The 17,375-nt window shown below is 56.4% G+C and overlaps 2 protein-coding genes across 5 annotated transcripts; both read right to left on the bottom strand.

Annotated features, from left to right (window-relative positions):
- Nucleotides 1–876: 876 nt before the first annotated feature.
- FAM98C (family with sequence similarity 98 member C) lies at nt 877–4,461 on the bottom strand. 2 transcript variants are annotated; one of them, XM_079908035.1, is made up of 8 exons: nt 4,348–4,461; nt 4,093–4,241; nt 3,879–4,013; nt 3,219–3,424; nt 2,905–2,982; nt 2,705–2,821; nt 2,120–2,287; nt 877–1,564 (listed from the first exon to the last, which is right to left on the bottom strand). In XM_079908035.1, exons 1-8 carry the CDS (start codon nt 4,410–4,412, stop codon nt 1,424–1,426), a joined length of 1,059 nt encoding a protein of 352 aa, XP_079764161.1. In that variant the 5' UTR covers nt 4,413–4,461; the 3' UTR covers nt 877–1,423. The 2 variants fall into 2 exon arrangements, with proteins under 2 accessions (XP_079764161.1, XP_079764160.1); XM_079908034.1 differs by having other exon boundaries at nt 1,422–1,719.
- Nucleotides 4,462–9,364: 4,903 nt separating this feature from the next.
- SPRED3 (sprouty related EVH1 domain containing 3) lies at nt 9,365–14,861 on the bottom strand. Of its 3 annotated transcripts, none has more exons than XM_079907292.1 (5): nt 14,681–14,861; nt 13,368–13,536; nt 13,180–13,259; nt 10,886–11,029; nt 9,365–10,154 (listed from the first exon to the last, which is right to left on the bottom strand). In XM_079907292.1, the coding sequence occupies exons 1-5, from the start codon at nt 14,855–14,857 to the stop codon at nt 9,489–9,491; spliced, it is 1,236 nt and encodes a 411-aa protein (XP_079763418.1). In that variant the 5' UTR covers nt 14,858–14,861; the 3' UTR covers nt 9,365–9,488. The 3 variants fall into 3 exon arrangements, with proteins under 3 accessions (XP_079763418.1, XP_079763419.1, XP_079763420.1); XM_079907293.1 differs by having other exon boundaries at nt 14,774–14,861; XM_079907294.1 differs by lacking the exon at nt 10,886–11,029.
- Between the last annotated feature and the right edge of the window lie 2,514 nt (nt 14,862–17,375).

The following is a 17,375-nucleotide window of genomic DNA, read 5'->3' as shown; positions in this document are numbered from 1 at the left end:
ACAGGACTCACACCAGGTTTGCCTGCCTCTAAAATGGAAGCTACTGACCAATATGCTACACTGATGTCAGCATGGGTCAGGAGGGGGATGGTACAGGGTGGGTAAAGTTCCGAACTCTGGAGTTCCAGAGATGGGAGAGAAGGCCAGAGAAAGGGTGGAACAGGGAGGTAGCCTGTGAACACCTGAGTCCAATCACATCCCTCCTCTGCTCAGAGCCCTCCCATGGCTTCATCTCACTCAGGGGAAAAGCCAGCGCTCTCACTGTGGCCCACCCCTCATGGTCTGCCCCCATCACCTCTCCCACCTCCCCTCTCACCACTCACCCCCTCACTCATCCTGCTTCAGCTACACTGGCCTCCGATGGTCCCTGATCATGCCCCAAAATACTCCTACCTCAGGGCCTTTGCACTGGACACTCCCTCTGTCAGGAAGGGAAGGCTCTTCCCCAGAGGTCCACATGGCTCCCTCTTTGGGACTTAGCTCAAGTACCCACCTTCTCAGAGAGGCCTCCCCTGATCATGCATAAAGTTGCAATCCCGCCATGGTCCCAATCCTGCCTTCTTGCTTTATTTCTCTCCAAAGCCCTTTCGCCATCTGACAAACTAAACTTTCTCGTCTGCCCTTCCTCACCAGAAAGGTCAGCTCCGGGAGACCAGCGGTTATTATTATCTGTAACCCCAATGCCTAGCACATGGCTGGCACATGGTGGGCACCTGACAGATGTTTGCCCGATGCCTGCATGTCTCCTCCCCCATGCCCACTGGGAGGGAAAGATGTTGCTGAAGAGCAAAGGGCTTTAAAGGTCAGAGCAGCAGGGGCCTGTTCAGACCCAGGGGACAGAGACCCCCTACCTTTCCTCAAACCTGAGCACCACTGACCTGGCCCCCACAGAGATAGGTCCTAGGGCTGTCATAAATTAAATTTAGGACTTCCCTGGTGGCGCATTGGTTAAGAATCCGCCTGCCAATGCAGGGGACACAGGTTCGATCCCTGGTCTGGGAAGATCCCACAGGCCGCAGGAGCAACTAAGCCTGTGTGCCACAACTACTGAGCCTGCACTCTAGAGCCCACGAGCCACAACTACTGGGCCCGAGTGCCACAACTACTGAAGCCCATGCACCTAGAGCCCATGCTCTGCAATAAGAGAAGCCACCGCAGTGAGAAGGCCACGCGCAGCAACGGAGACCTAACACAGACAAAAATAAATAAATAAATTTTAAAAAATTAATTAATTGAATTTATTTTCCAGAGAACATGGTCCTTGGTGTTGAATGGTAGATGTGGGGAGGACATTTGGGACCTGAGGAACAGGGGATATGGGGCTGGGGTGCCAGGTGCCAAGAGAAACCCTCACAGTGACTCCTCAGAGATTATCAATGTCAGCACCTCATGAAGGACCCCTCCTCCAACCACCAGTCCCCCTTTACTTCTTCTTCTTGCGGCCCCAGCACTGGCGGCCTGCCTTCCGCCCGCCTCTGTCCTCTCTTCTGCTCTGCCAGCTGGGCATGGGAGCCTCCAGCTCATTTGGGCGGCCCCCCCGGTCTGGAACGCTGCCCATAAGCACCTGAGAGGTGATTAGACTTGAGTTGCAGAGAAGAAAAATATCTTGGACAAGGGGGCTAGAGAGCCAAGAGAACAGCATGAGGTTGAAAAAGGAAGGGCAGATGCTGGGACTTCCTTGGTGGTCCAGTGGTTAACACTCCTTACTCCCAATGCAGGCTAAATACGTAATCATTTGAACAGAGGGTAGCTTTGCTTTAAAAATGGTTAAAACCCAATGCAGCGGACAGGGTGAGTGGTGGGAGAGGATTCTAAGCCAAAGCAGGAGAGGTGGGCAGGGCCTCAGTAAATAGGTAGACTTTGTTCTGAAGGCACTGGGGAGCCATAGAAGTGTTTTGAGCTAGGGAGGGACATGGTCAGATGTTTGAGTTAGAAACATCCTTCTAACTGCCATGTGGAGGGGGCAGATTAGAGGTCGTGAGTCCAGAGGCCAGGAACCCAAGGAGAAGGCGAGAGCAGGAGCCCAGGCAGAAGAGGACAAGGTTTGTACAAGCAAAGGCTAAAAGGCCAGTTTGAAGGCCAAGGATGCTGGGGCCCTTCCCCATCCCCAGGTGTTCACCTTGTGGATAGCACAGCAGGTCCCTCGGCGGGCAGTCTTGCTGGTGGCTGGGACAAGCCGTGACAGGTCAGCTCGAGCAGCCAGGACGTGTGCAATGGAGACATCCGATTCTGGGGTCAGAGCCTCTCGAATTGGGATCAGCACTGCCTTCATGGCCTCTCCTTGGGCCTAGTGAGTAGGGGTAGACATGGAGAACGTGCCCACGAGACCTCCCCAGATGGGATCTGTAATCTTGAAAGCATCTCTTCCTGTCTCGGGGCCTCACTTCCCACATCTTTTTTTCTTTTTTAATATTTCATTATGTTTCTTGTTTGGTTGCTTTATCGAAGTATAGTTGATTTACAATGTTGTGCACTTCCCACATCTTTTAGTAAGGAGTATTGCTCTAAATACACTCCCAGATCAGACCAGGGAATTCCCTGAGATTCCAGACCCCCAAACCTCACAAGATTCTAAAATGTCCTGGGCCTCAGAACCAGCAAGACCCCCAAACCTCACAAGATTCTAAAATGTCCCTGGCCCTCATGTCTCCTCCCTGCAGCTGCAGCCTTCACAACTGCTCCTGCCTTGGTCTTCTGCCCACACCTCTGCCCGATCACTCCAGTGGAAAGCAGATGTTGTGAGGTCCAGGCGCTTGAGGAGGAGGCAGCGGCGGCAGCAGTACTGATCTCGCAGGCTTTGGTGCAGAGACTCCAATGCTTCCTGGGGGAAAAGGTCTCAGTCATGCCAGGGGCCCCCCTCACTCCCATCTCTGTTCACATACATACAGCCATACACGGCCTTACCCATCTAGGTGCATCCAGCGGGTAGCTGAGGAGAGGCTTTAGGGACCCTGCGGGCAGGGAAGGCAGCAGCTCTGCGATCTGATGAGAGAAGAAGGAGGCTGGGGTTGACTGGGCAGAAATCGGATAGACTCCTCCGTGGACCCCAGTTCCCCACGACCCGGAGGACCCCGACCACAGAACCAAGAATGGCAGTCACAGTTCTAGGAAACATCCGTGGCTGTGCACTCCTCCCAGAGCCACTTTTGAAGAGGGGGCTGTCCCCCCTACGAGGAGAGTGAGGTGAGCCGGGTGCGGAGGGGGCTCCAGCCCTCTACCTTGGCATGCAAGTCTCGAAGCAGCTGGCTGGCTGGGGTCCCCGGCATGGGTCTAGGCAGCCCCAGCGCTTGGAGAGTAAGGACCATTTCCTGGACCAAGCCAGATCCCTCCTCTGCTCCCTCCACACCGGACTGCTCAGGGCTGGGATCCAGACGGGACTGCAGGCGGAGGAGGCGAGCAGCCTGGACCTCCGAGCAGAGAAAGCCTAAAAGTAGGGGAAAGGAGCAGTGCAATCAAGGAGGGCTGCCACCCCACCTACCGGGGTCAAAAAGTTCAAGCGGCTTCAAAACCTCCCGCCTCCTAGTTCCGCCCACCTAGAATCCTGCTTCTACCTCCAGAATAAGCCCCACTCACTTCGAGACCCAGCTCCCTCTGCAGATTTTCAAACCCTGCCCACTTCGGAACCTCCTGTCCCGCTCCGTCTAACCCAACCCACGTGAGCTTCAAAACCCACCATCAAAATACTAACCCCGCCCATCGCAGAGCTCTTAGCCTAGCCCAGGGTTCGGACCCCACCCACCTCCGTCCGGCCCTCTTGCTGGTCTCAAAATTCTGACCACGCCCCTTCGGGATCCCGGCTCCCCCTCAACGCGCAGAGCCCGCCCCCCTCGAGGCTGTAGCCTCGCCCACTTCCGCATCCCGGCCAGCCCCCTGCTCACGCAGCAGGCGCAGGCGCACGCCGGGCTCCCGCAGCGAGGCCCCGCAGTTCCCGCCGCAGAGCTTGCGGTCTGGGCAGTGCAACTCCCGCAACAGGCCGGCCAACTGTCGCAGGAATTCCTCCTCGGGAACAGAACCTGCGGGAGGCGGGAGATGTCAGGGCGTGGCGGCGCCACCCATGGCTCCGACATTCCCAGCCTCCCGCTCCATGCGTACCGTCGCCGGCGCTCAGCGCCTCCGTGCCCTCCTCTCGCTGCCGCTCCAGGGCACCCAGAGTCGCCAGCTCCACCGCCAGCCGCGCGCACAGAGCCCTGAAGTCTGGGCACGAGGTTCCCAGCGACGCCGCCCCCGAAAAACCCTCATACCTGCGGCGCGGCCGAGGCAGCGGGAGGGGGTGGGGGAGGTTAGTAGGAATTTCTGAGGGCAAACCTGCCCCTTCCTGCACCCCCAGCCACAGCCCGCTCCCCTTACCCCAGCGCCAGCAGGTCCCGGGCCACCGCGGCCCACTCCCGCTCCTCCGCCTCCGCCCCCTCCATAAAACTGTAGCCCCTTCGCCCGGCGCGCGCTCCCCCTGCCGGTCGGTGGGAAGCTCCGCCCCAGGAGTGGCGTGCGCCCCCACCCCCCGTAACTGACCAATCAGCCTCTTCTTGCTAAGGGCCTTCGTCATTTCAATTGGTGCAGAAGGAGGCAGAACCCGCCCCCGGGCTCGCCTCCAGAGCCGAGCAGTAGAGCACCGCCCTTCGGGTAAGCAATCAGGACACTGGAAACCCCCAGCGGGCGTTCTGAATCCCGGCTGTCGCGACAGACCAGCGATGTCGCTACTGCTGCGACATAGAAGCAACTTCGGCTTCCTTTTCCTCAGCCTCCCTCAAATGCCCTCTGCTTTTAAAGCAACTTTGACCAAGTGTTGTTCTCCCAACTCCTCTCCAAGTCCAGAAACTCTTTCCCTCCTTTCCTACTTAGAGTTGGAATTCTGTCAGGGACCCAGGAATCCCAGCTACACACACACACACACCAAACCGAGTTAGTCCGTTGGACCTTCACCCCTCTGCCCCCCTGAGCCTTGGAGAGAGGGAGCAGGTGCAATATATTATGGTGATTAAGAGATTGCACCCTAGGAGTGCAATCTTGTCTGCAGGCAAAGGTTAGGATTTGACTCCACCATTCACCACCATTGTGTTCCTGCCAAATTTCTTCACATCTGTGTAATGAGGGTAATAACGCCTACATTTTACAGTTGTTTGTGAGGATTAGTGCTTAGCAGACATCTACGGGGTACTCTATTAAAAATGACTAACATATATTGAGCATTTCGTGTGTGCTACTGGGCTAAGTATCTTATCTCTATTTTATGGAAGAGAAAACTGTGATGCAGAGAGGATGAATCACAGAGTGAATGCATGGTGGTGCCAGGACTCCAAATTCAGATCTGATTCCAAAGTCCGTGCTTTTTACCACTTAACCTATTACTATTGTTATTACTGCTCTTGTTTTTGTAGCTGTTGTTAAAATTATTGTTCCAGGTTTACTCTCTTCCGGACTCTTTTCTGGTCTCCTGTAGTTTCTGTAGTTCTACTGGGAGTGGGAGTGAACTGGGAGTAGAGCCTCAGGGAAGAAAAGGGCCAGAACCTGCTTCTCCAGGGCAGAGCCTACCCTTAATCTGTTTCCTCCATAGTCCTGCGTAGCCCAAGGCTGGGTACTCAGGGGGCATTTGTTGACCTTAATAAAATACTAAAAATTGATCAGGCCAAAGCCTTGGAGTCATAACCTTGACTCTACTCTTTATAGTGTACTCCATATCTAAATTGGTGAACTGGACCTTCAAAACAGATCCAGTATCTTGCCCACTTCTCCCCGCCTCCACTGCTCTCACCCTTGTCCTGTGCACCACTGTCCCCCCTGGACCATCCCAGCAGCCTTCACCATGTCTCCACGGCCCCTCCTCCCCAGTATCTGTCCCCCACAGGCAGCAGATGGGAACCTATGAATACCTGAGTCAGGTTACATCCCTCCCATGCTTGGAGCCTTCCTATAGCTCCACCTCACTCCGTGTGAGCAGAAAAGTCCATGCAGTAGCTTGCAAGGCCCCACAGATCCTCCCTGTCACCTTTCAGCCTTCATCTCCTAAGCACCCTCCTCCTTGCTTTCCCCCGTCCAGCTCCCTTGATGTCCCTCAGACTTACCAGGCATGCTTCTCCCTCAGGGCCTCGCACAACTGTCCCCTTTACCTGGAGTGCTCTTCCTGCAGACATCCACAAGACTCCCTCACCTCCTTCAGGGCTTTATTCAAACGCCAGCTCCTTAGTGGGGACTCCCTGACCACGCCAGCTACAACTGCCTGTATCCCCCATCTCCACTTTATTTTTTCTTTATAGTATGTATCATTTCTAACATGTTGTCTCCTTCACTGTAAGGCTCATAAGTTCCTTGTGGGAAAGGATTTTGTCTGTTCTGGCCTCGTGGCTTGAGGGATCTTAGTTTCCCAACCAGGGATTGAAACTGCACCCTTGGCAGTGAAAGTGATGTGGAGTCCTAACCACTGGACCGCCAGGGAATTCCCCAATTTTTGTCTGTTCTGTTCACTGCCTTATCCCCAGCGCCAATAAAAAGGGTGTCCAATAAATGTAGAGTGACTGGAGGTATAAGATTCAGCTGGAGGATCTGCTTGGGACTAAAGGATGGGAAGGGGAAAGGAGGATTTGGGTAGGGGACTGGTCTGGTGGTTCAGGAAGGTGAATGGATGGGGTGCATCAATGCAAATAAAGAACACAGGCTGAGACTTTGTCACAGACATTTCTTGGAGCCGATATCTCATGCCCCCTCCCCTGATGACAAGGCTGGGTCTTCGGCCCGCATCATCCCCCGCTACTTCAGCCTGCCCTGATAACAACATTGAGGTCACAGACTGGCTTAGAATCAAGATCAGGAAGATAAATGTCGGGGTGCCTCTCCCGAGTATGGGGGCCAAGCATCCAATCTGAGGGGCAAGCAGCTGGGAAATTGGGCCTGGGGGCTCCAGGGTCTGAGGTCTTCCTGGCTCCCAGGGTCATCCCTCCATGCACCCCTGATCTAGGGGTGATGAAGAGTAATCATGGATCAGAGGTGGGTATCAGCAGGGAGCAGGACTGGGAGACCTGGGAGAGGCGGTGCTGGGAGGTGGGAGCCAGGGAACCGTCCCCCAGCCCCCCACTTCATCCGCAGATCCCGCAGCACCTTACAGCACTCTGGTCCCCCGTCCCACCCCTCCCCAAAACGAGGTAGGTTAAGAATGGAGCTTCCCCCCGCCCACCACGGAAGGGAGGAGACCGAGGCACAGAGAGGGGGATGGGGACCCAGGCTGCCCCAGCCTCCAGTCCCTCCGCCCTCAGCTCTGGTGGGTCTGACAGTGATGAGAGCTGGGCAGAGTGGGGATGGGAGGGACACCCCCCTTTTCTCTCACCCATCCCAGGGTCTGCTTGAGAGAGCTGAATCTCACAGGTTCCGGATATAATAAATAGTTAATAATTTAAAGGAAGTGACAGGAGGATCCACCCCTCTGGCCCCCTTGACCTATCCCTTGAACCCCCACAAGGCTATCCAAGTCTGGGTAATGAGGAAAGGTAAGTGCACATTTCAAGGTGCTCGGGACCAGATGCAGGTCCCAAGCCCGTACAACATTGAGATTGTGTTGCTCCAAGACTGTGATACCCCCCCGCCACGCAGGAGGCCATCAGATCTGTGGTACACTAGAAGTCCCATTCCACTCAGGGGAAAGTGACTTTGGAATCCCCCTTCCCCAGAAGAGGACTCTCAATGGGCCATGAACCACGCTTTCAAACTTTCTGAAACAACCCCCAACTCTGAAATGGAAGAGAAGGAGTTAACAGAGGGGCAGATCATAAAAGGCTTGGACTAGGGCTAGGACTCAAAGTTGGGCTTGGAAGAGAGTCTGCAAGGTTGGCATGTGTGTGTGTGGCCTTTGTGCCAATAGAGCCGTATCTAGTTGCCTTTGTGCAATGCCCACCTTCCGCTGAGGGCACAGCATGGCCAGCCCCGCTCACCACCTTGGCTGTGTGCCTCTGCTTCATGAACAGCCTGCACAATCATCTACAGCAATGCTGGGTCCTAGAGATGGGAGCAGGGGTGCTCTTGGTTGGTCCTGGAATCCAGGAACATTACCTCAAAATGTTTTTTTCCCCTTAGGGTAAAGGGGTAGTTCTGTGGGATACTGAGAGCTTGGGCTGGAGCCCTTGGGACTAGAATTCCAGTGTCTGGGAACTTGGGGTTTCAGGGGCGTATGGATGGCAGGATTCAACGGGCAGCAGGTCTCAGGGAATGCACAAGCTGGGCCTGGGAAGTATCAGGCTAGAGAGGTTTGGGTCCAAAGAAATCTGGGATCTGAAGGTGCTAGGGTCCCAGGGAGCCTCAGATTTGTCTCTGGTATGGAGGGACCAAGGTCTTGGGTCAGGGACGATCCCAATATTGTGTAGGCTTGAGTGCTGACTTTGGGGGTCAATGGCACCTTGGGGTCTTGGATCTAGTGCTCCTAAAGCACCTTGGGGTCACTCAGGGGCAAGGGGTCAGAGGTCTGAGTTGCCATGAACATCCCATCTTGTGGGAGCTGGGCTCCCAGCCTTTAGTGGATTGGGGAATTTGTGGGTACGAAGAAGCCAAAGATTCCAGGACATTCTGGGGCTTGAAATGCAAGTCCAAGGAGGATTGGAAGAGGGCTATCTGAGGGGTTGGGACCAATGTGTTGGGCCCTGAGGTGTTGGTTGCCTCCAGTCTTACACCTGCGGGACTAGGCATCTCAGAGTCCTACACATGAAGTCGAAAGCTCCTGGGAACACAGCTTGGTGTTGGTGGTCTACAGACTTCTTTGATCCCTGGCTCACAGAGCATCTTGGAGTCTTAATTCTGGATCTTGGGCAGTGTGCGTGTGGGGAGGGGGGCTCTGAGATGGGTCTCCCAAGTCATTTGGGTCAGAGAACATCCATTTGAGCACATCCAAGGACTCAGAGTATCTTAAGAGGATTCGGTATCTAAGAAGTCCTGGGGCTACAAGAACATCTCAGATCCAGGTGCTCCGAGTTTTAGGTGAGCATTCAGGAACGATTTGGGGGTGATTCTGGGTCTTAGGGTCTCAAGATCTGGGAGTAATTGTATACAGGCAGGGTCAGGTACCGGCAACTCCTAATTCTGGGGTTGTAATTTGAGGGTTCATGGTGCCAGGCATGACTGGGTCTAGATTGGTAATTTGAACAGTGAGTCAGGATTCAGAGCCCAATTCTCAGGGATCCGTGTGCTCCCCTGCCTGCCTGAGGTGAAGAGTCTGGGCATCCCTGGAATCTGCTCAGTCTAGGCCAGAGCGGGGCGGAGTGGGGATGGAGAACGGGGACGCCAGAACTCAGGATGCCTGGGACCTCTTGGACAGACATCCCAATGAAGCTGGTTCTGGGGTCTCTCAGTCCTACATTTGGGGTCCAGGTTCCAGGTCTGGGGTCTCTCAATCCAAACTCAAGCTCCAAGTTCCGGGTGTGTCTAGGTTTGGGTTTGGGGTCCGAACGGAGTCCGGGGTCCTGGACCCTCAATTTTGGGTCCTCGGTCCGGCTACCGGACCCACCAGGCCGTCCTCACCGCGCCGCCTCCTCGTGGCGACCCCCGCAGCCTGCGCAGCCGCATCGCGCTGCGACCCAGTGGCATGCGCGCAGGGGCGCGTAGCAGCAGAGGCAGGGCACGGCGAGGGAGAGTGCGGCCAGCGCGGCCCAGCGCGCGGCGGGGCGCGGGTGGCCCGGCTCGCAGGCGCACGGGTCCGAGAAGTCGCCCTCGGCATCCGACAGGCAGTGGTAGAGCAAGCTCTCGGCGCACCACAGGCAGCTGAGACGGCGCACCAGCCGGCGACCCGGGTCCGGGGCCTCGGCGCAGCGGCCGCCGCGCCCGTCGGCGCGACGGCGGAAGAGCGCGCGGCAGTGCACGCAGCGCGCCGCCTCCTCCGCCTCCGGGGAGGCCTTGGTAGGTGCAGGGGCCGGGCCGGGGCCCGGGGGTGGGCGAACCGGGGGTGCTGGAGGCGCAGCCTCGGTGAGAGGGGCGGGCAGGGCTGTGGGGGGCCCCAGGGCTGCGCCCCTCAACGCGCCGGTCTTGGCGAAGCGCACGACGCAGGTGGATAGGGCGAGGGGTGCGGGTGGCCCAGCTCGCCGGTAATCCTCATAGCCGCGGCCGCCCCAGCCCAGCCCCCCTGTCCCGGCCAGGGGTTCTGAAGGCTCCGGAATCCCCGTGAACGGTAGGAGCGGAGGGTAGCTCTGCGGGACGAAGACAAAGGAGAAGAAGTTAGCGGGGTCTGTGGTGCCCCACATCCCACCACAATCCATCCCGGCCTTAGAAGACCCGAGAATCCACAGACCCAGCCACAGGCGTCATTCATCCTAGGATCCTGCCCTGGTATCCTGACTGCCTGGGTCCGGTACTCAGACTTGTAAGTCCTCAGCCCACTCCCCTCCCAGGGACAGAGGACATCTAGGGACCGGCAGAAGACTCCGGGCACCAAACCCACACCTTAAGGACCCAGTGGTCCAGGCTCTCAGTCCTGCCCTCTCTCAAGATCCGGGGTCCCAGTAGCCAGCCCCCTCTACTCTCAGATTCAAGACTCCTGGACCCCAGCCGTCTCCTCCTTCAGGACGCAGGAGTCTGGTCCCCAGGTCCCTTTTACCCCTTGGATACTGAGCCCTACCCCTCGTGAATTAAGCACTAAAGGACTCCTTCCACGAGTACCACCAACTTCCTAATGTAGTCATTGTCCGAGTCGTCCCCTAAACCTCTGTGGAATTCAGAACTTTCCAGTCTCCAAGAGCGCAGGAGACGCAGGAAGCCCTCACCCAACCTTCCGAGGAACCCAGGCCTAAGCTCCCCCGCCATAAGTCGGGTCAGCCATCCCTTAGAATCTGTGGTTTCTTGCCCCTCTGCGGCCTCAGTTCCCGCCCACTTTCGGGACCCCAGCGCCCGGCCTTATTTCACCGGGGGTCGGAGGTCGCACCTGAGCTGACGAGCGGCGGCGCTGGGGGGGCGTGGCCGGCCCGAAGCCAGAAGCTGACTCCACGGTGACGATGGGGGCCGCCGCTGCGGTGGGAGGCGTCTCCTGGTGGCTGTGACTGGAGGAGGAGTCGCTGTCCACGTGGGACTGGGGGAGATTGGCGGCCTCAGAGCCGGGACCCCTGGCACAGCCGATGCCCTTACATAGACCCCCTCCCATTGTGAGCGAGGGCTCTGCGGCCAGACAGGCCTGGGTTCAAGCCCCGGCTCTGCCACTGACTGGTTGTGTGACCTCCGGCAAGTGAGCTCAGCTCTTTGAGCCTCAGTTTCCTCTTCTGTAAAATGGGGATCATAATATTGTCTATTCGTAACGATGTGGTTAGGACCCACTGTAAAGGGCATAAACATGCCTGAAGTACAGGAAGGGCTGGAAATGGTTATTATTATTTGACTTTCTCTTCTTATCTGCTCAGCTCACCAACCTACAGAACATCAAACCAACCTCCCTTCTCAGAAGCCCTCTCCCTTGGCTGTCAGCTGCCTTCCTGCCTCCTTCCCACCACCACACCTTTACTGGGGCAGTTCCACCCACCTGGAATGTGTTCCTTCCCATCCAAACCAAGCTCTGTCCTTTACGAGCTTCTCAGACCCTTGGTTTCCTTTCTGTAACTTGGGAATAATTCCCACCTCATCCGATTACTATCTTCAATAAACATTCATTGAGCACCCACGACATGCCAGGCTCACAAAGGCCATCGGGAGGGTGTGAGATGGAGCATGGAGAGCACAGCATCTTTCCTGAGTAAGTGCTCAATAAGTGGGACCTGTCTGTGTGACTTTGTAGACCCACCTGCATCTCCCATTACCCTGGGAATCTCCCTTTTCTGCCCAGGGAACCAGTTTTGTTCTTCCAAGTGTTCTCGAGCAACTCCCACTGTACCCCAGCAAATGCCAAATCGAATCCGACATTATGTGCATTTATTCATTCAATCAATTTATTCAACACATATTTACTGAACACTTACTGTCTACCAGGCACTGTTTTAAGCATTGAAGATGCAGCAAGAAAGCAACAAAAGATCCTTGCCCTCCTGGAGCTGACATGCTAGCATGAGAGATGGACAGTAAAGTCATTGATAAGAAAACTGTCTATTGGGAGAGGAAATACAAAAAATATCTTAGAAGGTGGGGATAAAGAGTAGGATAAGGAGCACTGGGAGATTTTAAACAGGTTACTCAGGGAGGGCCTCACTAAGGTGATGCGTGTGTAAAGCCCTGAAGGAAATAAGGGAATAAGCCATGTGGAAATTTGGGGAAGAGTGTTCTAAGACAGAGGAACGGCGAGTGCAAAGGCGCTGAGACAGGAATGTGCCTGCCCTTTTGGAGTACCAGTAGGAGGCCAGTGTGGCTAAAGCCAGGTGAGCATGAGGGAGAGTAATAGGAGGCCAGATTGTGTGGGATCTTATGTGCCACTGTGAGGACTTTGTCCTTTACCACGAGTGAGATGGAGCCTGGGTAGGGTTGTAAGTGGGAGATATCCATGATTTGACTTAGATGTCAATAGGGTCCCTCTCTGTGTGTGGGGAAAGGAGATGGTGGGGAGGGGGCAGTTGATGAGATGGTCCAGTGGGGAGATGAGGTTGAACAGTAACCAGGTTGGAGGCACATTCCGATCATTTTGAAAGTGGAACCAGGGAATTCCCTGGAAATCCAGTGGTTAGGACTCAGCGCTTTCACTGCCAGGGCCTGGGTTCAATCCCCAGTCTGGGAACTAAGATCCCACAAGCCATGCAGTGTGGCCAAATTTAAAAAAAAAAAAAAAGAAAGTGGAGCCAATATTTGCTGACAGATTAGATGAGGGGCATAAAAGAGGAGAGGAGGCAAGGATGACTCCAAGGTTTGTACCCCTAAGAAGGATGGATTTCCCATTAATTTGTTCATCCATTTGCTTTTAATATTTATTCATTTTTATAGTGTACCTTAATATTTTTTCTGCCTTTCCACACTAGAATAGAAGCTCCTCGAGGAAAGGGACTTTGTTTTGTTCACTGATGTATCCCCAGTGCTTAAAACACTTCTTATTCAAGGTGTTCAATAAATACCCTTGAATGAACATATAAATCAGGATAGAACAGAAAAACTAGAATAACTGGGATCAAAATTGACACTATTGTTTGGGCCCCAATTCGTGTGCCCAGCACGTGGCATGGTGCTGGATACACAGTAGGTGCTCAAGAATGTTTGTAGCATAGTAAGAAACCCCTGCCCTCCCAGCAGAGCTGCCTCCTGGAGACTCACCGTCAGAGGGCAGGGAGTGTCTGCGGTATCCTGGGAAGGGGAGGAGGAAGAGGAGGAGGAGGAGGAGGGGGTGAGCGAGCCTGGGGCAGGGAGAAAGGCAGAGAGTGAGTTCCCTGGGCCCGGCTTCTCCCACCCTCCACCCCAGCCCCCCCCCACCACCACCAATGCCCACCACCTGCACCACTCACCTCGACCCAGTGCAGCCAGTGCTGCCAGCAGGCTCTTCTGGAACTCATCAGCCTCTGCCGGACTCTGAAACGTCAGCCCAAACTTGCAGTCACCCAGGCTCCAGTGATGGAAGATGGGGTTCACCTTGTTGTAAACCAAGCCTGGCCGCAGGGTACACTCCAAGGTGGTCTGAGGGGGGCAGGAAGGGACCAGGTCAGATATCCCCCCTTCCAGCCATGCCTGTGACTTCCCCAGACTCTATACCAGAGCATCCCACAAACTTCATTTCTCAACCCTAGGTGTACCCTTGAACCCTGATCAACACCCCAATACCACTCCCCAACTTTACTGGGCACACCTCTGATACTCCAATATTTCCCCCAAACCCCTTGATCCCTACATTTTCCTAACCACCCCCGCCCCATATCTCAATAGGAATCCCAAATTTTATTGAATGCCTCAAAAAATGAGTCAACCTCTTTCTGAGAGCCAATATCCCCCATGTGACTCAATCATACTCCCCAAATTTTACTGAACATCTCAAAATGTTATTGTTAATCCCCTTCTGATGCCCCAATAAGCTCCCCAAATATTATCCCCCAATTCTTAACAAACTCCCACATATTTCCCCTCAGATGCTGGTCAACACCCTAGAAGTTCCCTCATCTTTTTGCCCAACAACACTATATTCTTTGACACCATTTCAAACCCCCCTACATTGTTCCTTCCGATCCTTGCTCTGAAATTCAACCCTTACTCCAAGCCTTTTCAAACGATCCAAACCTTTCTACTACACCCCCAGCTGCAACGTCAACATTCTCTTTCCATTTCAGGCCAGACAGCCCAGAACATTCCTGCTGAACCCACATTAGGATTGTAAACCCTACTGGACACTTCCAGACGGTCCCCCCACCAAATGCCTCCATACACTTAGGGCAGACAGGGGCCAGTGGTGTAAAATCCTCGTGATGAGAATCTCTGAGCAAGATGGAGCCACGGGGAGGGTTCCGAGCCGAGGAGGGATAGGATCTGAGTCAGGTGTTAGCCCAGCCCCTTTTGAACAGACTGAGGTTGGGGGAGGGAGCAGCAGAAGGGCAAAGAGACCAGTGCGAGGCTGCTGTGACAGTCCAGCAGGCAACGGCAGTGGACAGGACCTGCTTAATACCCCCAATAGTCCCCAAACTCCCCACTCTCAGACAGAGGACAGATATGCTTCCAACTCCATCCCACACCCCGGTGCTGCGAGATGACCTGACCTCACCTCTACATCCCCAGTCCCATTCCCCTACTTCCCCACACCCTCACCCTACCCCCACGCCCCAGGGTGGCTCACTTTCTGGTCCCGGAGGCGCTCCCCGTGGATGACGTAGTGCCCCTGGCGGGCCCCCCCCTCGGGCCTGGCCCCTCGGACCCGACATACGCTCACCTGGCTGAGGCCCCCGCCCCCCACAGGCAGCCAGCCCCCACTGGAGTCATCTCGGGCCATCACCACGGCTCGGACCCGAACCATGTACCTGGAGGAGGTGGGGGGACAGGGACAACAGGGTCAGTGAGCGTCAATCCTGCTCTCCAATTCAGTGTTCCCCCGACCCTCATCTCTGCTCTTCATCCCTCACAGCTGGGTCTACTGCACCCTTAGCCACCCCTACCCACCTTACCTTCCACACCCACCTCCTCCCCTAGGCCCACTGTCTCCCCATACCCGTCACCTCTCTTCTGCCCACCTTCTTCCAGCATGGCTTCTTTCTTCCTCTTGCCATCTCTTTTCTCCCATGCCTACCTTCTTCTCCATATCTACCTTTTTTCTCCATACCCACCTTTCCTCCCTTTCCCCATCTTTCCCATCCTCACCCCCATAGCTTTGCTCTTCCACTTCCCTTCCTCCTCCTGCTCATCCCCTATCAACCCTGTCTCCTTCTCCTCCCTCAGCACGTACCCACGGCCCCACCCATCGTCCCCCTCACAGCTGGGTGCCTGCGCATATGTATTTTCTTAGAGCCCATCAACTCAGCTCCAGTCCCCCCTACACTGCCTCCGCACCCTGCCGCCCAGGCCACTGGCTGGGTGAGAAACCCAGGCTCTCTTCCCCCCCACCCCTTCCCGGATTTATGAATGAGACCGGATGCAAAGCTCACTGAGTCACCCAGCAACGGGAGATGGGCAGGGAGCAGGGAGAGAACCAGAAATGGCCAGAGACAGGCCGAAAGGGAGATGGAGGCAGAGGAAGCCAGAAACGGGCGACCGAGACACATCCAGAGAGCATTTCATTCACAAAAATCAAGCCTGCTCTCTCAGGCCCCTGCCGAGGAAAGGCAAGGGGCAGAGATTGCGGGGGGTGGGGGGCGGGGGGAATTGATCCCTCCTCCTCTCCCTCCCCGCCCCAGCATCTTTCAGAACCATCTTACCCCGCCCCCCAGCTCAAGGGACGTAGCCCTCCGCCCAGTAATCGGGATCAGCGTCCAACCCCTCACTACCGCCGAGCGCAGGGACCTTGGCGCCCCAGCCTTAGGGACCCCAGCAACGAGGTCTAGCCCCTTCCCCCACCTGCAGGCTGCCGGGTTTCCCCAGCCCTTGGGGAGGGGAAGGGGCGGCCGCAGCGCCCCCAGCCCCCTTTTCTCAATGGGATGGGATTTTGTGAATGAGCAGTCACGTGACGCTGCTTCCTTTGTCCGCCCGCCTCCCCCGACAACAGGTGAAGCAGAGAAAGAGGGCAGGGGTCCCCCCCGCACCAGGGCCTACTGGGATGGGACGCCGGGCTTTCTGGATGCCCTACGCTCCCCACACATCTGTTTCCCGGGGGGAGTGGTCCCCTGAGTTCCCCAACGGTGAGGGTCCAGTACGGAATTTTATGAATGGGGCGTCCTCCGAGGAAGTCCAGGCCCCCCAAATGGACACTGGTACCCCAAATGGCTGCCGCGCAGTTTGGGGGCCCCCACCCCCTTGTCCTCCCAGCCAGGGTCCGGGGGGGTGCCCCGGTGGGCAGGAGGCGCAGCGCGGTGCTGTCTGCCCCCTCACCGTGACAGGCGGTCTGTCAGCCCCCGCCCCCTCGCCCCCCTCTGCACCTGCCTGGGAGGCTCCGGCCGGGCTCCGAGCGGTGGCGACGTGGCCTCCTCCTCCTCCTCCTCCTCCTCCTGTTCGCTCCGGCTCCCTCGCTGGCTCCGGCGGCGCTAGAGACGGGCACCGGGAGCCGGGGCGAGGGGGGAGGGAGGGGGAACCTGAAAGATGGGTGGGGGGGAAGGGGCGGCTTGGGGGAGGGGTAAGCGCGAGGCAGGCGCACTTGCCCGCTGGGTCCTAGAGCCCGGCACTGGCTCCAGCGAACAGCCCCCCAGCCCGCATTTTCTCAGGATCCAGAGAGGATCCCCTACTTTCCCACCCATCCGCGCCATTGGTCCCTGAGGATATGAGGAAGGGGTCCGGGACGGAGCCTGGTCTCAAGGTTCTCAAGAGGCAAGGGTCTACGTTTTGGGTTCTAAATGGGAGGGGCTGGGTGCCCGGCTAGGTTCGAAAAGGGGTGGGGCAAGAAGGGAGCATTTGCAAGGAGGCGGGGTCGGAGGACCTGGGGGAAGGAAAGGGGGAAGGAGAGGGTGAGGACGCCGAAGGCGCGGACAAGCGCGTGCGTCAAGAAAGGGGCGGGTCCACGGAGGAAGGACCTTCTGGGCGGGCCCGAGCAAGGAGAGGGTCTAGGGAAGAGAGGTTTCCAAGTCCTAAGGGGGCGGAGCTTATAAGTAAATTGTCTTTAGGGGCTGGACGACGGAGAACTCCAAAAGGGAGGAGCTACGTAGCAGTGTTTGTAATGGGCGGGGCTTCGGGAGAGAGACTAACGGAGAGGGGCGGGGCATTATAAAGGGGAGGGGCTTAAAACGTTCTATAGGGGTGGGGCCTAGGACTACAAGGCTTGGGGGCGGGGAAGAAGACTCCCGAGTATTTCAAAGGGAGAACCGGGTTCGTAAGGGGCCGTGCCCTAGCTGGCTCAAGGAGGGCGGGGCCTCGAGCCCGGGGGCGTGGCCTAGATCTCGGGGTCCGCCCTC

The sequence above is a fragment of the Stenella coeruleoalba genome (assembly GCF_951394435.1).
Source record: "Stenella coeruleoalba genome assembly, chromosome: 20".
Lineage (NCBI taxonomy): Eukaryota > Metazoa > Chordata > Mammalia > Artiodactyla > Delphinidae > Stenella > Stenella coeruleoalba.
Note: the sequence above shows the minus strand (reverse complement) of the source record. Positions and strands in the feature narration are given on the sequence as shown.